This window comes from Osmia bicornis, chromosome 2 (genome assembly GCF_907164935.1).
Source record: "Osmia bicornis bicornis chromosome 2, iOsmBic2.1, whole genome shotgun sequence".
Taxonomy (NCBI): domain Eukaryota; kingdom Metazoa; phylum Arthropoda; class Insecta; order Hymenoptera; family Megachilidae; genus Osmia; species Osmia bicornis.
Window position 1 is genome coordinate 12,672,780 of NC_060217.1, and position 15,601 is coordinate 12,688,380.

General features: G+C 32.5%; 3 protein-coding genes across 7 annotated transcripts; 1 reads left to right on the forward strand and 2 right to left on the reverse strand.

The window, feature by feature from the left end:
• The first annotated feature begins 594 nt into the window (after positions 1–594).
• Positions 595–10,373, forward strand: LOC123988620 (kinesin-related protein 4-like). Its single transcript, XM_046289356.1, has 6 exons — positions 595–883; positions 961–1,195; positions 1,271–1,505; positions 1,568–9,274; positions 9,336–9,506; positions 9,901–10,373. Exons 1-6 carry the CDS (start codon positions 730–732, stop codon positions 10,018–10,020), a joined length of 8,622 nt encoding a protein of 2,873 aa, XP_046145312.1. The 5' UTR covers positions 595–729; the 3' UTR covers positions 10,021–10,373.
• LOC114879708 (protein Peter pan) lies at positions 10,254–12,258 on the reverse strand. Its single transcript, XM_029194913.2, has 6 exons — positions 12,156–12,258; positions 11,634–11,914; positions 11,349–11,559; positions 10,941–11,267; positions 10,532–10,862; positions 10,254–10,454 (listed from the first exon to the last, which is right to left on the reverse strand). Exons 1-6 carry the CDS (start codon positions 12,171–12,173, stop codon positions 10,312–10,314), a joined length of 1,311 nt encoding a protein of 436 aa, XP_029050746.2. The 5' UTR covers positions 12,174–12,258; the 3' UTR covers positions 10,254–10,311.
• A 182-nt stretch (positions 12,259–12,440) lies between these two features.
• Positions 12,441–15,597, reverse strand: LOC114879707. 5 transcript variants are annotated; one of them, XR_006830271.1, is made up of 4 exons: positions 15,097–15,597; positions 13,996–14,965; positions 13,869–13,916; positions 12,441–13,518 (listed from the first exon to the last, which is right to left on the reverse strand). XR_006830271.1 is itself a non-coding variant. In XM_046289421.1 (2 exons), exons 1-2 carry the CDS (start codon positions 15,508–15,510, stop codon positions 14,054–14,056), a joined length of 1,326 nt encoding a protein of 441 aa, XP_046145377.1. In that variant the 5' UTR covers positions 15,511–15,597; the 3' UTR covers positions 13,936–14,053. The 5 variants fall into 5 exon arrangements, 1 of the variants encoding a protein (XP_046145377.1); XR_006830270.1 differs by having other exon boundaries at positions 12,441–13,568; XR_006830269.1 differs by having other exon boundaries at positions 12,441–12,927; positions 13,139–13,916.
• Positions 15,598–15,601: the final 4 nt, after the last annotated feature.

Sequence of the window (15,601 nt, forward strand, 5' to 3'; positions counted from 1 at the left end):
ATGATGCTAGTCATAAAAAATGTTATTATGTCTAATATTATATATATAATTATATAATATGTTAATTGGTGTTCACTTTTGTAGAGATACATATACATATACAATATGTAATAAAATATTGCAAATTTGAAATGCATGATTTTCTTAAACTGTTATATAAATATCACTCACGTGAGTAGCAGTAAAGTTGGTGATGACTTCGTAGTTCTTTTGGAACGTTAAAAAATAGTAACATAATATTTTTTTAAATAATTTAAATTTTGAAACGCGCCGAACAGATCTCGCGTCACTCGTCAAATGCACAACTCTAACGTGATTGGTCGTATCAAAAAGTTAGGTTAAGTACTTTCGGATACGATAACCAATCATGAACCACTACTACTTTGGCGCGAAGCTTTTATTTGAATGCTGCTGGCTCTCGTTCCACACCATTTTACCGCCATCTGTAAAAAAAGATAAACTTCAAAATGCCTGGTCATGAAATGTTCACTGTCTTGCCAATCTTATCTACATTAAATACATGCTTTAATATACCAATCAGATTACAGAAAGTTCAAATTTAAACTGGAAGGACTCCCTGTTTCAAATGGCAGTTATGCTATACTAATGTGCACTAATGTGTCAGTGTCGTACGATATAAGTAAACTATGTAAAGTTTTTCCAAAAGTAAATTGGTATTAAGATAATGTGAATTGTTTGACGATTAAACTAAAACAGCATTAAGTAAAAATGTCGGACAGTATAAAAGTAGCTGTTAAAGTAAGACCTTTAATTAAACGGGAAAAGGATGATAATCTGCCGATACAATGGACAGTTCAAGGGAATTCTATTATTTCCACGGATCCAGAAATGAAAAAACGTGGAGATGGAGGATTTTGCTTTGGTATATACCAATCACTTATACACTATTTAAAAACTATTACTGTGTTAGTGTATTAATTTCTAACATTATGTTTTCAGATCATATATTTGATATGAACATATCTAATTTAGATGTATTTAACGCTATTGTAAAACCTATTGTTAATGCTGCAGTAAATGGCTTCAATGGAACAGTATTTGCTTATGGTCAGACAAGTTCGGGTAAAACCTATACCATGATGGGTACTATGGAAGAACCTGGTATTATACCGCTTGCTATTGAACACATGTTTGATGCCATTGCTAATAGTGCTGGACGTGAATTTTTATTAAGGTTTGTATATGTACATCTCTACCAACAAAAGGATAACAATATCATCTATTAATTCCTGTGCATTTTAATTTTTAGAGTATCATATTTAGAAATATACAATGAAAGAGTTAATGATCTTTTGAACAAAACTGGTATTGATTTAAAAGTGAAAGAAGATGGAACTGGACAAGTAATTGTACAGTGTAAAGAGGAAATCACGAATAGTCCTGAAAATGTGTTGGCCATAATGAAGAAGGGAGACAAAAATAGAAGAATAGGAGAGACTAATATGAATGAGCGTAGCAGTAGAAGTCATACCATATTTAGAATTGTAAGTTTATTACTAATCAGTGTGTTTTAGATATAATGTATAAATATAAATTCTGTGTTTAGACAATTGAAAGCAGAGAAGCTGGGGGAAGTTCAGAAGGTGCTATCCAAGTATCACAACTGAATTTAGTAGATCTTGCTGGTTCTGAAAGAGCACGACAAACAGGAGCAACTGGTGAAAGATTCAAAGAGGGGAGGCACATCAATTTATCTCTTTCCACATTAGGTTTAGTAATTATGCAATTAAGTGAATCACAGGACGGTCAAAAACACGTTAATTTCCGCGATAGTAAACTAACAAGATTACTGCAGACTTCGTTGGGCGGTAATGCTATGACAGCAATAATTTGTGCCATAACACCTGCCGCTTTGGAAGAGACTCAATGTACTTTATCTTTTGCATCTCGTGCTAAAAGTGTAAAGAATAAACCACAAGTTAACGAAGTTATGTCCGACGCAGCACTTTTAAAACGATATGCAAAGCAGTTGGCTAAACTTCAAGCAGAATTAGAGAAAATAAAAACTGGACATCGGTCTGCTGAAATGGAAGAAATGGAATCAAAGTTACAAGAAAAGGATCGTATTAATCAATTGTTAGAAGAGCGTATCGAATTATTAAAAACTCGCATTGTTTCCGGGGATATTTCGGATCCAGAAGAATCATTCAAGTACAGATCTAAAAGAAGACAGACATGGGGTGGTCCTGCAATGTTTAATCAGCATTTACCTGCTTTTCAGCCTAAAACTGGTTTACCGACTATAAAAGAAGTATCGTTTGAAAAGCCGGAAAGAAAAAATGTACTTCAGTCTATAGAGATGATGAATCAAACATTTCAAACAGAGTTTGCTGATTTTGAATTAGAATTATTTGAAAGTGAAAGAAATCGAGAATCTAAAGGGGATGGTAGCGATAGCGAAGAAGTACCTTACATCACAAAACGTAAACATCGTGTTACATTTAACGATGATATACATACGATTAAGGAGAAGAATAGTTTTGATACAACACCAGAAAAGTGTAATATATCAACTCAAACCGGTTTCCATATTTCCCCATCTACGCCAAAACAAACTTTACGTCAACGTATCACTGATTTGACCAAAGAATTTGTGGAACTTCGCGAGTTTACAACACTAGAAAAACAATTAATGTGTCAAGAAAATTGTTTTGTACGCGAAGAAGCACAAATCCTTCCAGGGATTAAAACTCGGTTGAACTATGACTTGGAAGAAATTGAAGAAACAAAAGTAGCCCCAGCCAGCTACGACACAGAATGTATTTCGGAAGTGAAGAAACGACTTACAGATCTCAATCTTGCTGAAGAAAAAGATGTAAATCGTATAATTATTGAACTGTGCGTTAAATTAAACGAAGTTGAGAAGCAACATTCTTTAGAAAATGATGAACATCGTAAGAAAACGAAACAGTATTCAGAATTGAAGAAACAAATTGAAAATACTACCTCAGAGAGAAACGAATTTGAATATATCAGTCGTGAACTGCGCGCAGAACTGAAGAAAAAAACTGTGGAATTAGAATTGAAAAACATGTCGGAGGAAAATATAAAACAGCAAGAAATGAACAAAATTTCAGAGTTGGAAAAGAAGATTGAAAGTATCACTTTTGAGAAAAATCAGTTTGAACGTAGTAATGTTGAATTAAGTGCTGAATTATCGAAGAAGACCACAGAATTGCAAAAACAAATTGAAGATATTAATTCTGAAAGAAATGAATTCGAACACATACGTCGCGAATTGCGTAAGGAATTGAATAAAAAGTCTTTAGAATTAGAAAGGCTGAGGAATGATTCAATCGTTGCGAATACAGAAACAGTACACGATAGAATTGTAGAATTAGAAAAAGAAATTGAAAGCATCAGGTTTGAAAGAAATAAATTTGAACATACGAATACAGAATTGGAATCTACTGTTAACTCAGAACGAACTGAAAAACAAAAGGCAATTGAAAAGGTTTCTGAGTTAGAAAAGCAGATTGAAGAAGTGGTTTCAAATAAAAACCAAGCTGAAAAGAAAATTACTGATTTAGAATCAAAACTTCTATCAGAGCGATCTATTAATCAGGAAGTAACAAACAAAATTTCCGAATTGGAAAAACAAATTGAACGTGTTACTTTCGAGAAAAAGGAGCTTGAACAGATTAACTCTGATTTAAACAACAATGTTTCTGAACTTAAGTCAGCAATTGAATTACAACAAACCGAACATCAACAGGCGATTGAGAAGATTTCTAACTTAGAGAAAAAAGTTGAAACCACAATATCTGAGAAAAATAAAGTCGAATGCATCAATACTAAATTACAGTCTGAACTTGATCAAAAAATGTCTGAACTTGAAACAGAAGCAATATCACAGCAACCTGGAAATCAAAGAACAGTGGAACTAGAGAAAGAAATTGAAAATTTAACATTCCAGAACACAGAACATGAACGTGTTAATAATGAAATACGCGATGAATTGAATCAGAAAAATGCTGAAGTTGAAGACAATAGAATGTTACAAGAAAAAGAAAATCGTAAAGCGATAGAAAAAATCGCTGAACTTGAAGTACAAATTGAAAGTATATCATCTAGGAATAATGAATTGGAACGTATCGTTGCTGAGCTGAATGCAAACATAATATCAGAAAAAACTGAGAATCAAAAAGCAATGGAAACGATCTCTGAATTAAATAAACAAATTGAAAGCATCACACTTGAAAGAAATAAATTGAATATCGAATTGAAAGAGAGAATTTCTGAATTTAATCATGCTGCGTGTAAATCATTTGAAGCATCAAGTAAAAATATTTCGGAATTGGAATCAAAAAGCGAATATGAATATATAAGCGAAAATAATGATCTGAAAAATTGCGTAAAAGATTTACAAGACACTTTAACAAACGTACAAACAGAAAATCAAGATTTGAAAGATCAATTAACAAATCAATCTATCTTGCAAAGTTCAAAAGTTAATGAAAGCAATGCAGACCTTTCAAGTTTGATTATAAATATAGAAACAGAAAAGAGCGAATTGGAAGAAGTTCTTCAATTAAAAAGTCGGGAGTTGGAAGACATAAAAAATGATGTTCGTGGGCTTAAAACAGCCATACAAAATTTACAAGACACTATTTATTTGTTAACGACTGAAAATATGGAGATGGCTAATAAATTAACCACTGAACAAGAGAATGCAAAACAAACAGAGCTTAATCTTCAGAAAACAATCGATGAACTTTACATGCGGATTTCTGAAGTTACAAACGAGAAAATTGATTTAGAAAGTGATTTGGAAACTTTAAAAGATCAACTGGAATCCATGCGTTCTAAGATGCCGGAAACAAGCAATGAAGATTCATTGTTTGCAACGTATCAAATTAAAATCGACAAATTAACAGCAGAAAACATTGAATTATCAACTTCCATTGCAGAAAAAAATAAGGAACTTGAGAGTATCAAAGAAAGTAAGTCGCTATTGTTTGATCACGAATGTATTTATAAAGAAAAAATGACTATTCTTGAAAAAAACAATAAATGTCTAGTAGCGGAAAATAACGAGCTCTCGACTGATTTAATAGATAAAATAGAAGAAAACGACAAGTTGAAGGAAGAATGCGATATATTAAAAAGTAAAACAAAACAATTGTTGACAATAAATGAAAATTTTGCTGAAAATGAAGTAGAACAGTTAAAGGTAGAAAATAATACATTGTTAGCAGAAGTTGCAGAATTAAAGACTAAAGTAACAATACTGTCTGATGAAAATGCAAAGTTTTCAAATAATTTATTAGAGACTCTAGAAGATCTTGATTCTTCCTGTAATGAAAAATCATATAATAATACCTTACACTTATCAACGATATTTCAAAACAGTACAATAGATATCGGTGAGGATCAGGATGAAGGGAATCCTGAGGTGTTGAAAAATAAAGTTACAATGCTACAGAACAAGATAGACCACGTAGTACGTTTAAATAAAAAATTAAGCGATTTGAAATTAACTTCTTGCAGTCAGTGCGCGCACTTAAGAAATGTAAGTGAAAGTCGCCGAGCTCTTAAACTGGAAGCAAAAGTTCTGAATCAAAAGCTGCATGATTTACAAAGAAAGTTTGATCGTAAGTGCGCGGACACTGAGATCCTGAAACAGAAAGTTAATCAAGACCTAAATGTGAGTGAAATTAATACTTCTTTAAATGTTAGCTTTGTAAATGAAATGGATATTAGCTTTGTCGAAGGGAAAATTCAGAGCTTAAATGACGAACTGGAAACTTTAAAAACCGATCATGACAAATTATCAATTTTATATGAAGATAAGTGTAATGAATTGAAGAAGCTTCAAGGTGGTATGATTGCAAATACGACGAATGCTACTGATAACTTAACACTAAAGAAGGATTCGAATAAAGGCGAAAACAGAGTACGTCAAATGCAGAATTACATTAGTCAGTTGAAGGATGACGTGGACGAGATGAAGAAGAACAGCACGAATTTCACTGTTATGTTTAATCAGTTCAAAATTGAAAAAGCAGAACTGCTAGATGAAATTAATATGTTGAAAGAACTGAATGAGGAGTTGCAACAAAAGGTGGCAAACAACGAAAGCATATCGATAAATAAGGTACAAATTCTTGAAAATGATTTAGAGAACATGAGCAAGGAAATTGAACACTTTTCTAAGCGAGAAAAAGAATTCGAAAGTCAAAGGCTGATGTTAGAAGTAGCGGTAGAAAATTTAAAAGTTGAAGAAGAAAATAAAAATGTACTAATTACTCAGTTAAATGAACGTATTTTTTGTTTAAGCAGTGAATTGGATAAAATGAGAAATCAGAAAAATGAATTAATTGATACGAATATAATTCAAGATAAAGAAGAAGAATTAGAATGTTTGAAGAAACGATGCGAAGGATTGCAAAAAGAAAATATGCAAAGTAAGGAACTGGAACAGTACAATGCATCAAAAATCAAAGACATGGAAGCGCATATAAATAATTTACAAACAGACATAATGAATAAAGAATCTTTATTTGCAGAACTTCAGAAGAGAACGTTTTATTTGGAACAGCTTTTGCAAGAAAATGAACAAGCAAAACGTTTTCTTAGAGAAAAATTACAAGCAGCTGAAACTGAAGTAATTGAATTCAAAAATAATCTAGAAATGAAATATAAAAATGAATTTGATTCAATGTCACTGCAATATCAACAGTGTCTAGAAAAATCTCAAAACAGTGTACAACAATTAAATGATACGTTAAATAAATATGTTGATGAAAATTTGAAGTTAACAGGAGAACTAAGTAGTTTACAAAGCATTAAACAAAAGTACAATGAAATGATGAATGAAAAAGAACAAGTACTTAGTAGGAAAAATATATTAGACAGTGATTATGAAAAACTGAAAGAAGAATTAGATGATATTAAAACATGTATGATTATAGAATTAACATCGCTCAAATGTAACATAAATTCAACAGCTATTTCATATTTATCTATAAACGAAATCTTTGTAGTTTTGTTGGAGGCGCTTGTATCTAAAGAAAAAGAAGTAATTAAAAATCTACGTGAAACTTGTGAAAAAGAGAAACGGAAATTAGAAGATGAGAAACAGCAGTGTATAGATATGGAGAAACGTACGACGATATGGGCTAAAGAATTGGAAGCAGAAATTGAGAAACTTCATTCTGATATCATGGAACGAGAACATGCCCAGAAGGAGTACAAAAATAAAGTTTCTCAGTTCGAACATCTTTTGAAAGAGAGCACTCGTGAAAACGAGATTCTTAAACAACAAGTCGAAACATTAGAAGCGGACTTCAACAATGTACAAACTGAATTTAATAAACAGTGTGGAATTGATAATCAACAAGAAAGAGCGATACTTGTTGCTCAAAAACGAGAAAAGGAAGTGCAGAAAATTTTTGAATGTAAGGAAATGGAGTTACATTCGAAGATGAAAACCGAGAAGGACATGTATGAAAAGAAAATAAGCGAGCTATTGTATACTATTGAATCTTACAAAACTCAGAATTTGGAATTAAATAGTAATATCGAAGGACTAGAGGCTAATGAAAAGCAATTGAAGAATATTTTAGAAGCAAATTCAATTGAAATGAAGAAGAATAATCAAAATATAGATAACATGAATGCAGAACTCGAACAATTTACACTGGCTTATAATAAATTGACTGAGGAGATGGATCAAAAGAATTCTCATATCGAAAAAATCACTGGAATCTTAAAAAGCAAATGTGATACTCTTTCTGAGTATGAAACCAGGCTGGAAACGGTTTTATCAGAATATGAAATGTTAAAGGAACATGTTAAAGATCAGACATCAGTCATACAGCGACATAAAGAAGAAATAGAAAAAATAAAAAAGGAGAGAGAAGAACAATTGGAAATTATCGAAGGTAAATTAAATTCAGAGGAAATAAAGAATGCTGGATTAACTAAGCAACTAAATGAATTGAACAATAAAAATATCTCTTTGATAGAGGAGCTAAACGACTTAAAAGAAAAGTATGAAGAACTTCAAGAAGTAAATGCAAAATTAGAAAGAAAGATTAGAAATAGTACCAGTAAAATTAAAGCACAGACAGAAATAGAAGAATTGAAAGAATTAAATAAAACATTGCAGAATAATTTAGAAGGTGCGAGGAATCGTGTGATAGAACTTCAAGAAGCAAAGAGTCAGACTTTGAAGGAGTTAGTTGACCTGAAAGGTAAATATGAACTTACATTGCAAGAAAATGCAAAAATAAAAACAACATCATCATCATATAAGTCTAAATACTCTATTTCAAGTACAACAATAGACGAAAGCAAGTATGATGCGCTTCTTTTAGAGAAAAATAAAATTGCATTAGAATTGGAAGGTAATAAATTAATATTAAATCGAAAAGTTGAGGAACTTAAGATATCTGTAAGTCAAGTACAACAATTAACTAAGGAAAATAAAGAACTAGATAAAGAGTTGGATGAATATGCAGCAGTAATTCAGGAAAAAAATGCTGAAATTTCAAAATTAGAGGCCGAATTGTACGAGGTAGAACAGAAATTGGAAGGATGTAGGGAGGAAAATAAAAAACTTCAAGGGCAAGTGGGAACATCTAAATTGATATCGGAAACAGAGATGAAAATGGACATCGAGACAGAGGATGAGATCAGTGTTAATGCATTGAAAGGAGAGAATTTAGAATTACAAGCCAAAGCAGATAACTATAAAAAAGAATTAGACACACAAAAATCATTATTACGCCAAAAAGAGAAGGAATTTATGGAATACATGCTTAAGATACAAGATTTAACAACAAGAAACAGAGAGCTCCATAATGAATTGGATAAATGCGCAGTAGGTATTCGTGATCGTGATGGTGTAATTTCAAAATTAGAGAATACTTTACGTTTACGTTCAGTAGAGAAGAGTATGGATAATACTTTAAAAGAAAATCTAGATACCTTCAAGATAGAAAACAAAAAACTTAAAAGTGAAGTTGAAGAACTTGAAATGAAATTAAGAATGTATTCAAACAATGAAGGAGTCACGCTAAGAAGAGATAGTTCAAAACAAAAATTACAAACTACATTTGATCAAAGTCTTGGTGAACAGGAGGATAAGAGTCAACAACTGAAGAATAAGATTCGTGATTTAGAACTTGACATAGTGTCGCAGAACGGGAAAATTGCAACATTAGAAATTCAAATCCAGAGTGAAAACTTTCCCTATCAGAAAAAATGTAAAGAACTAGAGGAAGTCGTCCTTGCGTTTCGCAATAAGGTACGTTTGAAAAATTGTCGAAAATTGTGCAAATTTTAAATGTATTGTTTTATTTGCGCAGAATGCTAAGTTAAATTCTGAAATAAGGAAACTACAAAAAACTATGAACGATGTCAATGCGTGGGAATGCGATATCTGCAGGCGATGGCAAGTTAATAGAAAAGATCAAGCTTGTCAAACGATACCTGATAACGCAATACGTTTCTGCAGCAGCAATAGCGGAGTTGTTGAGGTAAGCTGGACGGAGATGTTTGGCTGCGGGTGACTATCCTTTGGGAGGATGATTTTTAACTGTTCACTTCACCAAAATAACTCATTAAGGCTTAGTTTTTAAATTATTAATGGAAAACACCGCGCGATCGGAGCGCGCATAGTGCGCAGGCGCGGCCGTGGGAGTGTCGGGAACGAGAACCGCACTCAACCATGATCGTGAACAAACTGCGCGGCACGCCGGTTCGCAGCCGACACTCTCGTGGCTGCGCCTGCGCACTATGCGCGCTCTGATTGCGCGGTACTTTCCATTAACAATTTAATAAAAACTATGCCGTAACGAGGATTTTGGTGAAGTGAATAGTTAAAAATCACTATTTTTAATATATATATACTGAACTATAATTTTTTAATAGGACTATACAAAAATGCAAAAATTATTGAAAGAAAAACAAATGATGAAAGACTTATGCCGCTCCCGAGCAAGACTAATAAGAGAATTAGAAAATAGAATAAAAGAACTAGAAAAAATATAGGGTTCTCTTGTTCCAAAAATGAATTGACGCAATTGGTAAGACATCACTGAACATTTGAACTAAATATCGGAAAATTTTTACTTTGTGTCACGTCTCCTGTTTTTATGTGTGCAACGCATACAACAATTATTTATTTATATATATATATATAGATGTGTGTATAATATTGTGCAATGTATACATATTTTAAAAGAGCAACAGTTACAGGTATCAAAAAATGTAAATAACCAATGTTAAATCGACAGTGATATATATCTTACCATTAAATCTGTGATTCGAAAAATAATTTTACTATGGAATTATGGACTTAGTTATATGATGTATAAATAATGACGAAAAATATTTCAAGACTCCTGAAGTTTTTTGTTTCTTTGCCTTGTACTTTGGGGTGAACTTTTTAGGTCTTTTTTCACCAACTTTCTTTTCAAAAAGATCTATAACAAAAATAATAATTAAATAATTATAAAATAGTGATATATTTATTGATGTTAGTGCAGAAAACTGTAGTTACCGTCATCAGGTTCTTCTCCTACTTCCTCGCGATAATATTGCGCATCATCATCTTCTATATTATTTCCTTCAACTGATTCTTTCGCAATCTTTTGCATTAATACTTCACTTTCTTTCTTTTTCACCATTCCCTTTAATGATTTTTCTTTGTGCTCTTGTTTTTGAAGTTCTTTTCGTTTTTTATTTTCATCTTGTACCTTTTTCCTTTTCTCCTTTAACTTTTTCTTCTCTTCTCGTTTTTTCTTTATTAATAATTTTTCTTCCTCTGATTTTTGAACATACTTATGGTAAAGTACTTCACCATCCAAGAGTCCATCCTCAACTTTTAGTAACTAAAAATATTATTTTAAAAAATTCTGGTAATTATATTCAAATTTTAATGATCAAAAAATAAGCAGAATATTTTTAACCTCTAATGTCAATCTGGGACCTAATTCGGAAAGTCTAATTGCACTTTTGCTATTTGCGTGATTACCACGCGACGACAATGTTTGTGGCAAAGTAACGTGACTTGCAGGGTCATCTTCAGCTTCACTTTCAGAAACTGTTTCCTTTTTCAAGAAATCGGAAAAATCCTCACATTTGGACAGATTTGGTACCTTAGCTTGAACTAATTTTTTAACACCTTTTGACAAACCAACAGGTACAACTCTAATAGCGTAATGTCGGACATCAATTGTTTCTGACGTTGAATTATAATTTAAACATAAACATCGACGAATTGTACTTAAATTAACCTGAAATAAATAAAAATATTTTCATAAGCACAGGACTGCAAGTTTAAAATATCATTACTTGAACTCCATTTTTATACTTACTGAAGTCAAATTTATTGTGGGAAACATATTTTGAAACATGGAAGCAATAAGCTTCAGTTGCATACCTTCCCCACTAAAATTATTTAATATTACTAATGGAGAATTCTTAAACAGCTCTTCATATATCATTTGCTTTTTTAATATAGATATTACATTCCTTGCTAAACAGAAGCTATGTATTTTAAAGGTAAGTGTTGGTCCTCTTGGTAGCCTATGTTACGTTTATTATATAATAATATTTATAATAATTAACAAATATATCAATAATATGACTAAATCTAGTACCTGCAAAGTTTAAAATACATTCCCTGTTCTGTTCTTGTAAACATACACATATGTGTAACGTGAAGGATACTAGCAATGGATACAAAATCTTTTATTGTATTTTTCTTCCTTTCCTTTAAAGAAATTGCAGTGAATGGTTCCATGATTTTCCGAAAATCTCTAGTCAGTTCGGCAATATGTTCTCCAGGTAATCCACGGTGAATAACAAATGAATGGGGTGCATTCACTATATTCGGACTTTCTTCTGTATTAAGTTGTTTATTCCTTTTTACACAACGACCCTGTATAATTGTTATTTATGATTATTTATTGCATTGAAAATCCCTTCAAATCCATTATTAGAAAGGTAAATTCAACAACGGTTCTGTATAACCTTAAAACATCTCGCAAAAACTGTTTAAACTTATACAGAAATACTTGATGATTATCATTGTATTTATTTGTTTCATAAGTATTATAAGATTCTTTGAATTAATAATTAGAAAAAAACAATCAATATTTGAAATTAAAGTAAATAATAACCTTTTTATGGCGCCCCATGACTTTTGTTTTATTTTAAGGTTATATTCAGCGTCACGTGTATACAACACGCTAATATAAGGTTGTCACTACTGCAAAACAGGGTGAGCACAACACAGGATTTGTGCTGAACTTCATGATGCATAAAAAAAGCGCCATCTTGGACAAAGCCCAAGTCAAAATGAATGAATGAATGATACATAAATGAAATGATTCTTTCTATAATATTAACATTATTCAAATAAATGATAGTACAAAATTCAGCTCTACAACCTACTATTAATTAATTTTTTTCTATCACTAAGATATAAATCATTACAAAGACTTAAGAAGTAGACGGTGTCTTTAATTTTCATATGACATTTAAAATTTATTCCACTTGTTCAAATACGTAATTAAACATCCTTTTTTCTTATTTCTTTTCCACGTTTGATTGTTTGTGTCTCGTTCGAGTCTTAGTCCATAGAAAGTACAATGAAAGATCGTGAAACTGTCTGATTTCCCTTCTCATTCCATTATGAATCCTGGTAATGACTACAGTTGTTCACCGCGTGGAAGGATTCATTGTCTGGAAGCGCGGGAACTTCGGTGCGACTTGTTAAGCGAAGAAAACTGTTCTCACGGTGCAAAGTTCACGGCTAACGCGTCGATCTTTATCTATGTAGCCATGTCCGTGGACCCCTTAAGTCGTTACATGCTAAAATTACGTCGTCAATAACGAGGATGTAAAATCTTCGAAAATAATCTTGTTACCACGTCCTTGCCTTTCTTCAACCTGTAATTTTCTCAATACGGTTATACCCTGTTATCGATTACGTATCTTTTATTTATAACTATAACATTAGCTACTATATGCATTGGAGAACGAACTACCCTTATGAAATTTATTTATATTTCTGGTATATATATCTTGATTCTGGCATCATAAAATTACATTCTACAGTATACTGTGTTCTAATACTTTATCGATACACGTATGTACGTACAATTTGTTCTCTCTGCGTTCCACATCCTTGATTTCGCATGTACTTTTAGTACAGAATGAAAACGCTAGACCGTGTTAACCGAATTTAACAACAATAATAGAATGAACGATTAATTATTGTAATGCTTCAGTTATGATACCAAGTGAATGGGTAAGAATCCACTTGGCCTTTATTTTCCACAGACCAGAAGCTTCCAAGTAAAGGGACGATAGTTCTTTATCGTAGTTCCGGCTTTATCCTTTGACAGTTACGCTTTGAGCGCAGTGATTCGTCAACGGCGGCGACCGCGGATAATAGTCGCGGTACGCTGCACCGGCTGCGTCGAGGTAACGTCTGCCATATGCCAAGCTGGAAACCGGCCGTGATTTTTGCCAGCATCGCTGCCGTCAAGAAATCGAAAAACAGAAATAGAAGCCTGTTCTTCTGCTATCTGACAAACAGTCAAGTTATGTATCTTTATAGCAACATTCATTTGAAACAAGGATCCTTTACGAGCAACACCATCCAATCACACAAATTATAATAAAATGACTTGAAAGAGTATGTCAATAGAAAATGAAGAGACCATGTTTCTGATAAGATAAATTTTTGTTTATGCAGTTTCCTTCTGATTTATTTCATACGTTATAGAAACAAATATTAAATTGGGACATTTTTCTGTATTTTCTTCGATTTAATAATTAACATATTCTTAATGTTATCAATTAATTAAGTAAATAAAAAAATATACTTGTATTCAGTGCCATGCACTGTTGCCCTCTGTTGGCTCTCTTTGGTTCTACAATTGTAAACGGGGTGAAGTATAAAATATAAATAAAACAAAGTAAAAACGCAGATTTCATACTTGAGGCACTTACCATTTTAAGAAATATTGAAGTATAAAATATTTATACATATTTGTATGTACTCTTTCCTTTAATGTTTAGAAGTTTTACTTGTAGTGGATGATGAACTGCAACAACTGCAACTACAACTGCAACTGGAACTAGAACTGGAATTAGAACTACTGTTCGAACTTGATTTGCTAGACAAATTCGCAACGTATGAATCGACATTGAAAAGTTTCGAATTATTCCAAACAGATCTGACATTTTCTTCTTCGCTACTACTGTCACTAAGATTTCTTTTTTTCACACCAGGTGGAAGTTCCGGCTCGACCGGATCGTAACTAATAGTTGTCGTACCGTACATTTCACGAACAATTTTAACTTCTTGTAATTTTTTCTCTTGTAACGGTATCCGTTTCTTCGCCACCTTTTTTTTCTTCGCGTTTTTAAAGCTCTTTTTCAACAAACACAGAGGTTTTATTTTTTTTAAACGGGGCGCAATATAATTTTTACGCATGTTGTTCTCTTTCTTCTCTTCGTCGGAACTGGAAGTTGAATAAACGACAGGTTTTTCTATAAGCGATATGTTGTCCTCGTTGGACGGTTCAATATTTTCTTTAATATTCAATGCATCTTCCGACACCGATAATTCTACGTCGAGAAAATTAGATATAATGATCGGCGAGTTCTCGCGTGCACTTTTATCGCAAACCGTTTCTTCTTCCGCAACTTCGTGAGAACCTTGTGAATCTTTATTGCATAGATTCTCGACAAAATAATTAAAATAATCCTGAAAATATAGCGTTTCATCATTGTCGGAAAATTGGTTTAGTTTCGTACCGTAATATAATCGTGCAAGAATTTCCGAATTTTTATAAATTTCTTTATTGCATTGATTATTTTCTTCGTTATCAATATACTCCCAATCATCTTTTTCACTTTCTGACGATAAAATCAACGGAATTTCTTTTTCAGGTGTCGAATTATCATCGAAGATTTTCTGTGGAAAAATATTCTAAACGTTGCAACACTTATCGACTGATCCGGTTCATGCAATAGGTACTTATAACGGTAAAGAAATGAGACAGGACAGTGAAGAGAAAAATTAATTGAAATAAACAATATACTTACAGATTTTCGACTGAAACGTTGAAGTTGCACGTGTCTTGATACCGGTCGAATCCACGTGGTACTTTGTGTTCTTAAGTTAAAAAAATATGGTTTCCCCGGGAATTGCATGGATTCGCATTCGACCCAATTGTAAGTTTCTTCATATTTACCAAATTCGCTTTTTCGGTCTACATTCTCAGATTTCTTGACATCGTCAGTTTTCTCAAGAACTGATAACTTATCGCTAGATTTGAAACTGTACGAATCGCACGAGGACATTGTTGAACGGAAAACAAAAGTGTCATTAGACAAAAGGTACTGTAACCGAAACTGTTCTATCTCTTTCTTTTCTTTTATTAATACGCGATTGGGGCCCCACTCGGGTCCATACGCTGCAACTGTTCTATCTCCCGTAGTAAAACTGCGAGGCGCCATCTCAACGTTGGCCAAATAAGAATAATATTCCTATATAAAAAATGAGCAACACTGACGATACGACGTTATCGACGCTATTCGAGGAATAGTT

Bases quoted from the DNA above. Each gene is read 5' to 3' on its own strand.
- LOC123988620 (XM_046289356.1), top strand. From the start codon at position 730: ATGTCGGACAGTATAAAAGTAGCTGTTAAAGTAAGACCTTTAATTAAA. The intron at 1,196-1,270 runs GTTTGTATATGT...TTTAATTTTTAG, and splicing joins GGACGTGAATTTTTATTAAG to AGTATCATATTTAGAAATAT. The intron at 1,506-1,567 runs GTAAGTTTATTA...TTCTGTGTTTAG, and splicing joins GTCATACCATATTTAGAATT to ACAATTGAAAGCAGAGAAGC.
- LOC114879708 (XM_029194913.2), bottom strand. The intron at 11,268-11,348 runs GTAAGTATAAAA...TATTTATTTCAG, and splicing joins CCACAATAAATTTGACTTCA to GTTAATTTAAGTACAATTCG. The intron at 10,863-10,940 runs GTTAAAAATATT...TAATATTTTTAG, and splicing joins GTCCCAGATTGACATTAGAG to TTACTAAAAGTTGAGGATGG.
- LOC114879707 (XM_046289421.1), bottom strand. From the start codon at position 15,510: ATGGCGCCTCGCAGTTTTACTACGGGAGATAGAACAGTTGCAGCGTAT. The intron at 14,966-15,096 runs GTAAGTATATTG...ATTTTTCCACAG, and splicing joins AACGTTTCAGTCGAAAATCT to AAAATCTTCGATGATAATTC.